Here is a 17,020-nt window from a genome sequence, read left to right on the forward strand (position 1 = left end):
AGGATAAAATAAATTTATGAGTTCATGATAATTTGAGTTCATATAATGATATAATGATTGCCAAATTATTGTAATAGTTTCAAGTTTGTTTTCAAAAAATCAACAATTACGTTTTTTTTTAATTAATAACTGATAAAGTTATGAAAAAAATGTTGGTGCACACAAACATTTTATCTTAAGCTTGTAAGAAAATTAATTTTGTAAATCACTGAGCTAAATTCTTGATATACAACTAAATTAAAAAGGTATACCAGTGTGCATGTAACTGTGTGTGTATGCATATATCTGTGGTTTGAAGTTATTGATTCTGTAAAAAGAAATTTATTTTAAAAATCAGTGAAGAAGAGGATTTTAAAGATTTTTTTTTTTTTAATAATGAAATAATGGACATCTTGACATAGTATGATATGACACATTGCATGAGATGACAATTCAACAACTAAGAAATAACAAACAATACCAGCAGAAAAAGAAAAATATCAACTGAAATTAAAACAAAAAAAAAAATTTTTAAACCTAAGAAAACATCAATGAATTCTTGACATTTTTTAAGGATTGTGAAAGAATGGGAATGGAGAGGCTAGCAGGTGTTAGTGGGCAAGGAAGTTGGAATGAGGTAGAGCAGAAAAGGATTGAAGATGAACCAATACATTAGAATCTGGCAACAGGCAGATAATTGAACATTATCATGGAAATTAGAAATTAAAAAAAATTACAGCTTTAACAAAACCAAAAAAAAAAAAAGGACAAAATAATATTAAACAATGTTTACATGTTTGTGATAAAAACATAAGAGAACCAACATAAATTTCCTTCAATAAATCTCTCCACCACCATTTTCCAAAATGGAAAATAGATGTTTCAAGTACTAAGTCTCAGAACACGGAATTGTCTTCTTAAGTCTGGTATTTGGTTCTGATTTCATAGCATGAAACAGATTAGCAATAAATCTCACCTTGGATAAAACAGTGATCTATTTCAGGCAACATTCAAAGATAATCTGCTACTTATTTCTGACAGCTATATCAACTGAAACAATGTAGAATTGGGTGTACTATGCAAATACACAACACAGTGGCTGCACTTGATTTCAATTCAACACTGCTAATCTTGTAATCCAATATTTTATCCACTTCTTTTACATAAGGACAGAATAAAGTAGACTATACAATGAAGTTAGTAGACCCAAACTGAAACACTACATATCTTATCTATGTGTGTGTGTGTATATATATATATAAAATACAAAAACACACAGCATTTTAATTCTAAGTCATCAGACTGTAACCATGCTAGGGCACTGCCTTAAGAGCTTTAATCAGTCAAACCAACCCAGTATTAATTATTTTTAAGTCTTCTATTTACATTGGTATCTTTCTGCTGAGCTGCTAAGTAACAAGGACATAAAAAAAAAACCACCAACAAATTAGTTGCCAAAGGATAACACAATTAAAGATGCATACTGCTACACCTGTGCATGTACAGATGTTGTTGTTCAATGAGTTCTTCCATTTTCAAGACACTGGTGATTAATTGAAGTGAGATGTGGCTGGTATTTCTGGAATGTCAAGTGATCTCATGGAAACTCCACTGTTTGCAGCTACACAAATATATGTATGCATGTGTGAGTGTATATACATACATATATATTTGCACAAAGGTATACATATGTGCCTGTAGTATCTGCATGTTGTTATATTCATATCAGATAATTACTAAAGATATATCTGTATTGATGGGCTTATATATTTGTAATATATTTACATAAACATATATTTATGCCAGTTGGTATTTTATATGTGCATCTATATATGTACATGTGTATATCTTTCACTTATTCTCTCTGTATGCATGTACACATACAACTATATTTCTTTTGTTCCCACCTCCCACCAATGTTTTTAAACATCTGCTAGTGTTCCTTTTATTTATTCCTTGCTCTGACCATTGATTTTCCCCTCAACATGTTACTTCTTCCTTCTTACTAAACCTAATTTATTTATCCTTCAATCTCATTTGACATTTTTCTCTCCAACACAAAAGGTTGTTTTTCACAGTATAAAAATATATTCCACTGTTTGAATTATTTATATTACTTTTTGCCAAAACAAAACATCAGTAGTTTCCTTAGGCTCCACTGTTTTATTATGTCCAACTGTTTTGTGACATTATCCTTAAGCTACTTCTTCGATTGACTCTTCCCCTCTCTCTCAGAAGAAACCAAATTTATAGAGCGTTGGGTAACTGTTTAGAGAAACATTAGTTTATATAGAGGCAGGAGTGGCTGTGTAGTAAGAAGTTTGATTCCTAATCTCATGGGTCCTGATTCAGTACCACTGCATGGCACATTGGGCAAGTGTCTACTACAATAGACCCTGGCTATAATAGAAGACACTTATGAGTGGATTTGGCAGATATTAAACTACAAGCCCATCATATATGTGTCTTTAGTTCACTACCACTGCTTGACAACCTCTGTTGGTTTGTTTACACCCCTATAATTTAGCAGTTTGGCATAAGAGATAAGCTTTAAAAAAAGGGGGGCAGGGATCAATCTGTTTAATTAAAACCCTCCAAAGCAGTGCCCAAAATGGCTGCATCCCAATTAATTTTAATAAACAAAGCATTCTTGCCTATGAACCAACACAAAATTCTCACTGGATGTAAATAGACAACAGCAATATATAATCATTTCTACTAAAGGTACAAGGCCTGAAATTTTTGTGGAGGGGACTAGTTGATTACATCAACCCCAATGTTTCACTGGTACTTAATTTACCAACCCTGAAAGAATGAAATGTAAAGATGGACAAAATGCCATTAAGTATTTTACTTGACATGCTAATGATTCTGCCAGTTCATCACCTTAACAGCAATATATAATGACTATTATTTTGCAGTGCCAAGCACAAAACACCCTGACACTCAGCAAGCCTATGTTATAGGTCATGATCAAAGGTTTCACACTTCTTGGAAATTTATCAATGACATTGGCAGCCTTAGTGAAATCACTGCCATCAATTTTATATCAGCTTTTTCATGTGGACATGGAAAATCTGATATATTTTATTAGGCAATACTCGATAGCTGGATGCTCTTCCTGTTACCAACCATTATTTTCAAGTAAGTTACTCTATTCTACTTTGCAAGCTGAACCATTGAGCTGCGAGACATTTTGATTCTGAGAGATATAAATGTTACCACTACTCAAAAAGTGTTAAGGCAAAGACATGGTGAGACAAACACACTTATGTATATAAATATGTGAGTGTGTGTGTGTGTGTGTGTGTGTGTGTGTGTGTGTGTGGACTGGATTGCCTATGTTCAGTCCAGTGTAGGACAAGGGCCTTGGCATGTTCTCTCCACCAACTAGTTTGATATGGAGGCTGTGAATTTGAGCTTGAGATCATGCTGGTTTGAGCCTACTCTGCCACGTTAGCTCAACATGGCTTGACAGAAGGGGTGCAGTTTTTATCCTCTTACTCATGAGTAGTTAAGTTGATTACATTGACCCCAGTGCTCAATTGGCATTTATCTTATTGACTCCAAAAGGATGAAAAGCAAAGCCAACCTTAGTGGGACTTGAACTCAGAACATAAAGACAGATGAAAACCCACTGAACATTTCATCCAGCATGCTAATGATTCTACCATATACATATATACACATACATACATATATACATACACACAAATACATGTGTATGTAGCAAGCTTCCTTACAGTTTTAGTCTACAAAATTGCATTCACAAGACATTGGTCAACCCAAAGATACAATAAAAGTCACTTGCTCAAAATGTCATATAGTGAGATCACATCCTGCTCCCAAAATCCTATGGCTGCCAGTCAAACATCTTAACCACACAGAAATACCTTCATCTCTTTTAACTTTAATTTTTTGCACTTTCCTTTCATCATCGTATGTTTATATAATCTCTGTGAATACCACCTAGTGCCTCATGTGCCATAGACTAACCACCAATGATATACACAATTGTTGTGACTATATTAGTCAAATGGATGTAGAGGTTTCTGATGATAATCCAATAAGATTCGAAAATCTATTAACCCATTACCTACCAGTGATCTCATATGAGATCACTTAAAAATTACAAATTTCGTAATTATCTGTCAATATTTACACATATCTAACCTTTTTGCTATATCTACTAGGTATATTTCTCTGATATTCAAATAAGGTTTGCTAACTTTTCACCCAGTATCTCACTTATTTCTATTTAAAATGTTATTTTGATCATTCCAGCGTGTTTCTAAGGCTGTTTTATGCTAGAAATCAAAGTTTAATAAAAAAAAAATTCCACTTAATAGAATTATGGGAGGTAATGGGTTAAGTATGTTCATCATTTTTACAAGCAGGACTCTAGCATGGCTACAGCCTTTGGACTGAAACATATAAAAGAATATATGACTCCATATAAGTGCCACTCTCTTACTGAGGCATAAAATAATTTTTGTACAACGTATGCATAAACAATTCTGACTTAGGATATTACTGCTACTCATATGATAAAACCTGGAGAGAACAACAAGTAAATTCTACTCCAGCAGGTTTAAAACTCATGACCAAGAGAACAGAAACTTAAGACTCTGATATGTTTAGAATATATTCCACTGTGTCAATGGCTACCACTGTCTTTATGACATTTATAATCTTTTCTTACATTGGTACAAGTCCACAAATTTTAGTGAGGAAAGTGTAGTCAATTTAATGAACCTTAGTACTTAACTGATACTAAAGAACAATAATAAGCATAGATGGTATTGGAGGAATTAGTAGTCAGAATGTAATGAAATATAAGTAATATGTACAGTCATTTATTCATTCCATCAAGTATGCTTATCATTACTATTTCATTATTGGTATACAATGTATATTATGTGTATTCATTCATTTTTATGTGTATTTTTCATTATTGACATGGGTTAGATGAATATTTTCCCTGATGCTAATAAGCCATACCTGTTTTTAAAGTAAGAGGTCTGATGTTCTACATGGCACAAAACAAATAAAGGATTTAACAGGTGTGACAACACTGCTTAAAAGTCACAGTGTTCATAGAAGCAAGAACAAATGTAGACAAAACCACACATGTAGATAGGAGAAGACCCCCTTTGGTCATGAATGACCATGGGATTGCACCTAGAAAGTTACCCTCCGAGGCACAAGTCCGGGCAAGGTTGTTTGTGGAAGGCCAGCAGTCGCCCATGCATACGGCCAATACAGCTTGGCACCAGTGATGTCGCAACTCATTTCTACAGCTGACTGGAGCAACATGAAATAAAGTGTCTTGCTCAAGAACACAACATGCAGCCTGGTCCGGGAATCGAACTAACAACCTCACAATCATAAGCTCAACACTCTAACCACTGAGCCATGCACCTTCACATAGATACATGCATATATATATACATACATACACACATACATGATTTCCATTCACCAAATCTATTAACAAGGCTTTGGTTAGCCAGGAGCTATAGAAGACACATCCTCAAGGTGTCACACAGAGGGACTGAACCTAAAATCACAGGGTTGGGAAGCAAACTTTTTAACTACACAATCACACATGAGACTTCTGAAATTATGAAGTTGGGAAGCATGAAGACTTTTCTACCTGAAGAAACTTCAAATAATGAAGTAAAAGATATGAATCAAGTAAATTTAATAGCTATGCTCAACATGTATTGATTATTTTTATCTCGTTCATTATAAACACAATGAAATATATATTATATATATTGGTACTCTTTTTATAGACTCTGGAGGGAACAAATACAAAGCTAGCATGGCAGAAGCCAATAAAAAAATATTTTCATATGTGTATAGATATATATAATTATATTATATTATATATTTATTTATATGTATGTATGTATACATACCATACACGGACACACAAACTTTATAAACCAGAATGATAAAGGTCAAAGTCATTATGGATCCAAATGGACTTTGTTTTAAATTTTTGTTGTCATTTTTATGCCATGAATGATTCAAATGATATCTTCCTCTCTTCATTTCACCAGCCTCAGAGGCTCAAGCAAAAAAGTCATGACTGTAACCATTCCTATTCTAATTTGACATTAAAAGTAAAAACAGAAGTTAATCCTAGTGCAAGAGTCCAGAACATTGATTTAGGAAAAGAAAACAATAAAATTTTTAAAAAACTTGAGAGTATGTGTGTGTGAGTTCTCATGTCTGTATCATCTTTTGGAAATTGAGAACTTCAAGCTAGAATCAAAGTTAATCTTCTGAACCATGAAGATTCATATGATTGTGAGGGTTTAACTTTGGTTTCCATTGTGCTGATTGGATGAGAGATAAAAATTTCCCAGGATAAAACTGGTTTATTCGCAGGTAGCTTTTTCCCACAAGAGGAACTGAACTTGGCACTGCAAATTAATAAATCATTCGTCGAGTTGACAGTACTACTTCTTGGAGTAGCAAATTGTTCCTATATTGGTTTCAAAGTTTCATACAAAGCCAGTAAGTTTAGAAGATGGGTTAGTTGATTAAATTGACCCATATTTCATCAACTGTGAATGGATGAAAGGAAAAGTCAACCTCGGTGGAATTTGAACTCAGAACATAAAGATGGGCCAAATGCCACTAAGCATTTTGCCCAGTATGATTTTGCCAGTTTGTTGGCCACTTTTTGCTGTTCCTCTATTGCTGAAGTTAATTACAGCAAGTTGAGCTGGGACATTTGAGAGCTTAAGTGACCTGATCAAGGACAAATATATTGCAGTGTTGTGGATAGGGTATGAATGAACCATCAACTGCTCAGTCACTAATCAACTATTACAGCCACTTAACTTTTACCATTGAAATGGTTTTACAACCAAGGAATTCACTTATTTAAATTTATTTTCCTAAAGGTGCTGATATGGTCGTGTCTTAAGAGGCTCAATTCCCAACTGCATGGTTGCAGATTCTGCCCCACTGCATGGCACCTTGGCAAGTGTCTTCTACTATAGTGGATTTAGTAGACAGAAACTGAAAGAAACCTCTGTGTGTGTGTGTGTGTGTGTGTGCATTTACACTCCCATAACTTAGTGCTTCAGCAAAAGAGATTGATATAATAAGTATCAAACTTAAAAAAAGTAAGTATTGGGGTTGATTCATTTGACTAACAAATTCTTCAAGGTGGTGCTCCAGCATGGACACAATCTAATGACTGAAACAAGTAAAAGGTATACCCTTCAGGTTTTTTGAAAAGCCTGTTTACTCAACAAGTTCAGGAACCCCAACTACAAACCCAAATTAGGAACTGCTGCTTTATCACATGTCCTTGGCAACATCCACAATGACCACATCAGTCACTATTACATCCACTTGGTCCCTACTAACTCCGTCCTTTGTATTTTTTTGGACCTATGTGGACATTTTATTTATTATACAAATGAAGATCTTTAAATGAAATGGTTGAACAAAAAGTTACTTATTATTATTATTATTATTCCTATTTGATGCACAAAGTTTTGTGAAAGTACCTAGGGTGCTTCATTCACAATCACTAGATTGTGGGTTAGATTCCCAGACCGGACAGTGCAAAACACTTCATTTCATGCTGCTCTGTAATCATTTCGACATCTGACATGTGGCACACTTGTGCATCTGTACAGGCAATATTGATTGATGGAGGGAGTGAGCTAATGTGTACAGCACATACATTTTATCACTATAAACAAATCATTTGGGCAGGTCATTCAGCAAAATCTGACCACTCACATGTTATCTTTGATGGGAGATTCCATCATTATCATTCAATAGTTTCAGGCAAATTTCTACTGCATCACCTGGTACACCTCCATGTTCCTGAGATGTATGCGGCATTGTGTGTCCTTGTTTTTGTTGGTGGAGTACACTCTTCCCATTACTGTATTGCATCAGTTTGCTTTGTTGTGAGGCTTGGCTTGAGTTTTTTGTTGCATTAGTGCTGGTGTTGCATCTTGTTATTATTATCATTATTATTTGTAGTAGTAGTAGTAGTAGTAGTAGTAGTAGTAGTAGTAGTAGTAGTAGTAGTAGCAGCTGCAGCGACAATAACAATAACAGTAGCAGTGTTCCATTTGAAATTCAGCTATACCGAATTCCAGGTAATGTTTCTTAGTAATTTCCATACCTTTCTTCATGTGTGATTTCTCTGTTCTTGTAGAGTTGGAAGCAAGATATAAATGAGTGAGAAGAGTCAACAGTACCAACCAACCAGCTAGGAAAGGGATTGGTTCATGAAGTAAAAGAAAAGAGATGGGAGCTGAAGGAAATAAGAATTGGTCATGAATAAAAAGTTCTGTGTATACATAAAGAGCTGAAAATGTGTGTGTAAATATATATATATATGTGTGTGTGTATGTAGATGATACTGCAATAATGAAAATCCAACAAACAAAATACAAAATTAAAACCAAGTATTAGTAATCAGAAAGTCATAATAATAATAAGAAGAATCAACACTAGAAAACAACAATTTTTTCCCACAATTATTATTATTAGTATTATTTTTTGCAAAAAATACCCTATGTTCTATGAACTGTTCTACAAAGCCAATATTATGTATTGTGCAATAATGATGATGATGATGATGATGATAATGGTTTCTTATATAGGTACAAGGCCCGAAATTTGAGGGGAGATGTTAGTCGATTGAATCGACTCTAGTGCTTAACTGATACTTTATTTATTGAGTTCCTCATTCCCCACATTGGAAAGATGAAAGGCAAAGTCAACCTTGGCAAAATTACATGAACAATTACAAATAATAGATCTTTCTCGTTTTGGCACAAGGCCAGCAATTTTGAGAGGAAGAATGGGGGAGGGGGTGCAAACTGATTATATTGACCCTGAAAGGACGAAAGGCAAAGCTGACCTTGGTGGCATTTGAACTGAGAATGTAAAGCCAGAAGTAATGCTCACTAAGTGATTTGTCTGGCATGCTAATGATTCTGCCAGCTTGGTGCCTTAATACTACTACTATTACTACTACTACTACTACTACTAATAATAATAATAATCCTTTTTACAATAGGTACAAGGCTTGAAATTTTAAGGGAGGGAATTAGTCGATTACATCAACCCCAGTGCTCAACTGGTATTTATTTCATCGACCCTGAAAGGATGAAAGACAAAATGAACCTCAGTGGAATTTGAACTCAGGACATAAAGACGGACAAAATGCCATGAAGCATTTTGCTCAGAATGCTAACAATTCTGCCAGCTCACCCCCTTCTAATAATAATAATAATAATAATAATAATGATGATGATGATGAGTTCTTACATAGGCACAAGGCTACACATTTGTAGGGTAAGGGGAAGTGGAGGGCCGCTTCAGTTGACTAAATCAACCCCCACTCCCACAGTGGATAGCCGCCAAAATTGATTTTGGCAAGATCTGAATCAGACTCAGAAGAGATGACACTTCAACACCACAACATGGCATTTAGTTCAACATTTAAACAATTCTGCTATTATTAATCAACCTTACAATAATAATAATAATAATATGTGCAGCATGCTACTCTAATTCCAAAAGTAACATTGGCCAACACAGATTAATTGAAAAACAAAGAAAAGAAAAAAAATATTTACTTGAGGTTGCAAATTATAGGATTTGATATAACCTTATGGCTAATACCAAGGCCCTGTGATTATTACAAAGACTCTGTAGTAATGTGGATATTACCAAGGGCAAGTGGTTATTACCAAAGCCATGTGATATTACCAAGGCCATGTGATATTATTGCCAGAACTGTGTCATATTATTACCAAGGCTGTGTGATGTAGTTACCAAGACCATGTGATATTGTTACCAAGGCTGTGTTATATTATTATCAAGGCTGGGTGATTATTATTAACAGATTTACATGATGTTAATTATCAAAGCCATGTGATCATTAATAGGGCAGTATCATATTATGAAAATGGTGATAATATTATTTCCATCATTAAGATTATTACCATCAGCAGTAGCATTACCAGGTCTATTTGAAATTACCAAGACTATTATTTACCAAAACTGAGTGATACTGTCAAGATGGTCAAAATAAACATTATTGAATTTGTGCGGTATTACCACAGAATATAACTATGAAGTCCATGAAATAATTTGTCAAGGCTACAAAATATTTTACCAAGGCCACAAGATATTATCAAGGCCATGAATATTACGAGGTTTTTGCCATATTACAAACATGTTGATATTATCAAATATCCAGTATTTCCAAGGCTGAATGATATGAAAAAGATGTAATTATTGCCTGAACTATGTGATATTACCAAAGCTGTGTGGTATTTCTGAAAGCTGTGACATTACCAAGACAATGATATAAATAATTATCAAATCTGTATAATATTAAGAAGGCCATAAGATTCTACAAAGTCTCTGATAATACTAAGACTATACATATTGCCAAATTGCATGGTGTTATTAAGGTCACAGGATATTTATGTGACCATATTGTAAAGGCCTGTTTAACCATTTGGCATTTAAACCAGCAACATCCCACCCAAATATTCTACTTGTGTCATGTACAAACCAGCCAGATCCAGCCTCTCACACTTACCCTACAATGTCACTCTAAAAATAAACAATCATACCATTGAAATCTTGTAGGTATGAGATAATGCATGATTAATTCAAAACAATGTGATTAAATAAGCATTACATTTGACAAAGTAATTTGAAATCTAAAGATTTAAAACAACAAAACTGGTGATATTATAACTAAAATTTGTAGGATTATTATCCAAGTCTGTGTGATATGACCAGTGTTGGTGATGTTATCAAGGTTATTTGATATAACCAACATAGTAACATAAAGAATGTGTAGAATTTAATAAAGTCACATTACCATATTTACACTGTATCAACCGGGCTGTATGAATTTATAAGACCTGTTTTATATCAGCAAGGCTGCATTATTCCCAAAGTTGTATATGATATCAACAAGTCTATGATATTATGAATAATGTATGTTATTACAAAGTTTATGTAGCATAATCAATGAAATATCAACCAAACTACATGATATTTCCACTGATTTACTGATGAAGTGTAGCTTTATCAAAGATGTTTTCAACTGAGATACAATATTACCAATACTATATTATTTAGTATAGCAACATTGTTATATAACTATGACTGTGTGATCTTAGGATGATTGTGATATAACAATAGGAGTAACATTATCAAGTCATAAAGTAGTACCAAAATCAAAATACAAGAATGCTACTAAAGCCCCAGGGTATCACCCATGACCATGAAATTATGCTTGGGGATAGCATCATTGTTGGGTATACATATATAGAGATACATACACACACGCACATAATACATGTAATTTATATTCATGGATTATACGTATATACACACACATATACACAGATATACACAGATATATATATATATATATATATATATATATATATATATATATATACACACATACACACACAGATACAACATGGGCTTTCCTCCTTTTTTTTCCAGCAAGAAACTAATACAACATTTATCAAAACTTGCCCCTACCATGTTGTCTTCTCTTTGTGCATGTTGCCTTCTTAGTATATATATATATATATATATAAAATCATAATTACAGACATCTCAAAAGTAAATAGATGGTCCTCCTTATACTGATTTATCTCTGCAGACACAACTCATTAGTACCATGCCAAAATGGGTTAAACCATTAAATAGCTGCACAAGACATATCTACTAAATACTAGATTAATTATTTAAATGCATAAAATGACATTATCTTGATTATAGACATAGGTTTTTCAAGAATGGTGTCTATTTACTTTTGAAATTTCTGTGTGTATACAAGTGTGTGTGCGTGTGTATATATATATATATACACACACATATATTAGTTGCTATTATGTTAAACTGTCGTATGTCCAAATTTGGCCAAATGTGTTTTTTCCAATATTTAATTTTGCTTGAAATAGCTGGTTCTTTTGGTCAAACTATCATATCTCCAGCTGCTTCAGATGAATATTGTCTAAGTGTAGTGCAACAGTTTAGCATTTTTCAAAAGTGTAGTAAGCCCTACATACGACAGTTTTGCAAAAATATTTCTGTCTGAAAATATCATACATGCATGTAGTTACGATTTTATGCACCCACAAAGTATTATTGTTAAGCTGAAACTGTTGCTAATGTAAAAAGAAATGAATGGGTAAGTCTATTTTTTAACTTTCTGAAAAAGAACATTTTGGACTTACGACACGTTTGCATTATAGCAATAATGTATGTGCGTATAAATACATACATATATATATATATTACACACTCACATACAGTCATGATACTGCTTATCTATGTGATATTAATAAAGCCATGCCTTTGCAATATGAAAACAATATTACTAAAATCATGACACTACCTAGGCAGTAGGATATTACTGCAGACTATGATATCCGTGTCTAACCTTGGTGCATGGTTATATATTTTAGAGGAGAGTACAGTTGATTAAACCACTCTTTGTATTGGACTGGTATTATATTTTATCAACCCAGGAAGGACGAAAGACTAAGTTGACTTGGCTGCTCCATCTTTCTGTCAATTCTGCTAATCAACCTACCATGATATCAATGTTACTAAAGCCAAGACAATCTCATAGGCTGTGATAATTTTATCCTGTGGGCTGTGTGATATTAACAAAGTTATAGATCATATTACCTTAACAACAATGTTATTTAAGCCATGATATCACATTGTCTGTGTGATATTAATATAATTGTATTACCTTGACAACAATGTTATTAAAATTATGGTATCACATGGGCTGTTTAATATTAACAAGAGCATTATATTACTTTGACAACAATGTTATTAAAGCAATGATATCATGCTGGCTGTGATATTAACAGAAACATATTATTACCATGAGATAATCTTATTATTAACACCATGGTTACAAGACAGGTTATGTGATATACACAAAACTATATTACCTTCATAACAATGTTATAAAAAAAAACTAACTTGGCAATGTTATTAAATCTATTGTATTACATGGGCTGTGTGATATTAACAAGACCATGCTATTACCTTCGCAACAAGGTCATTAAAGCTATAGTATCACATGGGCTGTGTGATATTAAGAGAACAATGATATTTCTATGGTGACATTGTCATTAAAATTATTGTATCACATGGGCTGTGTGACATCAACAAGAAATGATATTAACCATGGGATAAACATGAAAACTTGGGTATTACATGGGCTGTGTAAAATTAACCACGACCCATGATAATACTTAACAACAATCTTACTAAGGCCATGATACCATCTAGGTTTTATGATATTAATTAATATAACAATGACAATGATTTTCTTAAAGCTAACACATTACCAACAGTCAACAATAGTAGATAGCCCATATGATGTCACATGGACCATGTGATATTTCTGAAAGAGAATTGAACAGTGTAATCGATTCAATTAATCAGTGTATTACTGGTATCTATTTTTAACCAAAAAGCAAAGTTGACCCTGCAAGGATTTGAATTCAGATGGGTGCAACTAAATTATCTACAACATATAGTCGAAATGCTCTACTATTTTCGCCAACTCACTGCCCTCTAGGCTGTGCAATATTAAGATGACCACAATATCACTATGACAATGATATTATCGAGACTATAAGGCATTATCAATACTCTGATATTACCGATATCTCGATATTATCAACAGACAACATTAACCAACAACGCCATGATACCACTTTAGGCTGTGTGATATTTAACTAGGCAGTTAGTGACATTATATACAAAGGCTCTATAGTATTCACCAGGGCTGTGAAAATAATAACAAGGCCATGAGATTATTACCAGGGTTGTGTGCGATATTATTACCAAGTCTATAATACCAAAAGTATCACGTTATCATGACAAGAACAAGAAGAAAAACAAAGAAAAAAAAGAACCAGGATAATTTGCTTTTCTTTTGAGAGATGAGAGGGAGAGAGAGAGTGAGAGAGAGAGAGAGAGATAGAAAGAGAAACAAAGAGAAATAAAAATAAATTCAGAGGGAAAAGTTAGATTTGGTTAAATTCCTTTGAATTGTTGTTTTAAAATCAGTTTGGAGTATAGCAACTCTTTCTCTTAGTTCCTCAAACTGTAGGTTCTTTTCTGAAGATGTTCATTATCTAAGACAGAGAAAGTATATATGAAAAATATATGTAGAGTGAGAAAGAGAGCCAGAGAAAAAGAGAGTTCATGAGGCAGAGATAGAGAGAGAGAGAGACTGAGAGTAAGAGAGAGAGAGAGACTGAGAGTAAGAGAGAGATAGAGATAGACAGAGAAAAAGAGAGGGAGAGAGAAGAATTGTGGTTATTGTCTTCTTAGTCTTATTGCAACTCTTCAGATATGTTATTAATTTTTTTCTCTTTTTTTCTTTTTTACATTTAGAATAATATGGTTCTTCATTCATACTGCACCCCCCACCATCCCCACACTTTAGTATTGTTTCCCCCCACTCAGCATTTTTATCGTCTTTTCGCTTTGCCATCAGTAACTCGACCCCACTTCTGCAGCCGTTGCACCAACTGTTTGCTGACTGGAGGAATAGGATAAGAATCGCGAATGTGCAGGATACCTTTTTGGATGAAGTTGTAAGTGTTGGTTAGAGTCCTGGGGTATTGCATATTAAACACCCAATATGCAGAGAAAAGGGCTGCAAATGCAATGGTGAACTCTTCAAATTCTTGGACAATCTGTTCTTCAGCAACAAGGAAAAACTCGTCGCTTTTGAAAATTGGACCTTTTGAGAGGAGCATAGGTACAATTCGACCTTTAGGGTCAGGCTCTTCCATGCTCCCTATCTCGTAGACCATTTCTGTAAGATTTTCTCGCATAAGCATTGGTAAAAGGCAGAGTGCAGTGACCATGTCCCAATACTGTCTTAGAGCAACGTTCTCTTCTTTGACTTCACTGGCTTGTTGTAAAATGCCACTGGATCCCGGGTAGTTACGCGAGAGATCAATAATGCCACTGGCATATTTGACACAATATTCTTGGATGGTATGGTCAATATCCAAATCTGTAACACGCTGAAACTCAACGAGCAACTCCTTGTCAATGAACAAACATGGGTAGGTTTCCTTAATCATGGCAATAGTTGGTGCTTCAATAGTAATGAAGGATCGACGGACATCAAATGTATTCTCCATATATAGGCGAATGTCACTAGGAGATTTGCTTTCCATGTCATCCCTTGACGACGAGGACGGCTTCATTTTCTTTTCATTTGGGTAGTCATTGTTTTGGTCGGCAGAGTCGAGATCTTGTGAGACACTTGTTGATGGAGTTATGTTGTCAATACTACTCGACTTCCGTTTGCCTCGCTGTGACATCATCGAAGGACTTAAAATTGGCAACTCCAAACTCTCGTTTTGATATTTGGCTGAAAATACAAAGAAAGAAAACAAAAGTAAGCAGTGGTAAAAGAAAAAAAATGCATTAGAATTATTAAAAATAGTTTTAAAGAAACTATGACAATAAACAATTAAGTAAAACTTTTAATTTTTATGATGTGCAAATTGATATTTCAATAGCAAAGAAGACAGAACTATTCTTATGAGATACAAAATGACAGAAGGTGTTATTATTTAAGTGATTTTACAAATGTTTAAACTAGTTTTGTGTCATACAGTGTTTGTGGTATAATTTTGTAGCTCAACTTAACTATTTTCCTCAGTATGGACGCATTCCCACAGCTTTCCATGCACTTACAATTCACCTCTGATATTCAAACATGCCCTAATCCTGTTCTACGCCATCACTCAATTTGCTAAAAATAGCAACCAGATCTCAAATCACACTCTTTAACAAAAAGAGAGGTCACACGAGATGATGAAATCCTAGATGCACACTCGCTGAACAGTAAAAGGTAAAAAAAATAGAATGAACAAAATTTGAATCTCTTAGTTAATAAGTTTACTTGATCAATGTTGGCTCATGAGCGGGGATAAGGACAAAAACAAACACTAAAAAAAAAAAGACATTAAAAACATATATATATATGTCATACCGGCCATGACGAAGGGAAATAGCCCTGAAACTCGAGTCGTCTTTATATATATATATTTATATTTATATATTTATATATTTGATCCTTTATATTGAACACTCAATATTTCATCTACATTCAATACTTTCTTTCATGGTGCCATCCATTTTTATTTTATTTTATTTTATATTGTATATTGTATATTCCATATTCTATACCCCACATTAGTTCTGCAGGAATATAAATAAAACATAAAAAACAGATAGTGTTGGAACTCTTTTAAGCAAAATAATATATTCCTCTATACACAATCATACAAAAAACCCCCACCTTTTTTGTATTTATTTTTACTCATATATATATATATATATATATATATATATAGCAACACCAAACACATACAATATCAAGGTTGCCATTGCAACAATAACAATGTCGATATAAACAGTACATCAATGTTATTCATAACGACAATCACAATTGGATAGTTTGATGGTTCTCAGTCATTTGGCAATGAGGATTCAGTTGTTTGATCAATGGAAATACCATCTTATGGAATTAATGCTTAATTGGCTGAGCATTTCACAGATGTGTAGACCCTTAATGTTATTCTCAGATAGAATCAGCAAGATACAGTGAGTGACAGGGCTGTATTTTTGAATTACAGGCAAAAACCTGTCTTATAAGTTTCTGTATAATTTCCGTCTACCTAATTTCACTCACAAGCTATGCACTGAACAAAGGTTATAGAGAATGACACTTTCCCATGATGCCACACAGTTGAATCAAACCCAAGATCCCAAACACAACAACATTAACTCTTAAGAGTTTTGTACTACAATTAATTCTTAAGTTTTGAAACTGCACATAGCAGAAATTCATGAAACATTATTGTTTGGGGCCAAAAGTCAAGAACTAGTTTAGCCTCAATTTAGAAAGAACTTTCCAAGAAAAGATTTCTGTTTACACCATGTGTCA

The 17,020-nt window shown here is 33.7% G+C and overlaps 1 protein-coding gene across 4 annotated transcripts in view; it reads right to left on the minus strand.

The window, feature by feature from the left end:
* Positions 1-706: 706 nt before the first annotated feature.
* The window catches only part of LOC106870613 (uncharacterized), a 205,660-nt gene continuing 189,346 nt past the window's right edge, over positions 707-17,020 (minus strand). For all 4 annotated transcript variants that reach the window (XM_052967812.1, XM_014916743.2, XM_052967811.1 and 1 more), the window contains one exon: positions 707-15,436. In XM_052967812.1, the coding sequence (XP_052823772.1) occupies positions 14,520-15,389 (870 nt within the window). In that variant the 5' untranslated portion in view covers positions 15,390-15,436 and the 3' untranslated portion in view covers positions 707-14,519. The remainder of the gene's footprint in view (positions 15,437-17,020) is intronic.

The sequence above is a fragment of the Octopus bimaculoides genome, chromosome 5 (assembly GCF_001194135.2).
Source record: "Octopus bimaculoides isolate UCB-OBI-ISO-001 chromosome 5, ASM119413v2, whole genome shotgun sequence".
Classification (NCBI taxonomy): Eukaryota; Metazoa; Mollusca; class Cephalopoda; order Octopoda; family Octopodidae; genus Octopus; species Octopus bimaculoides.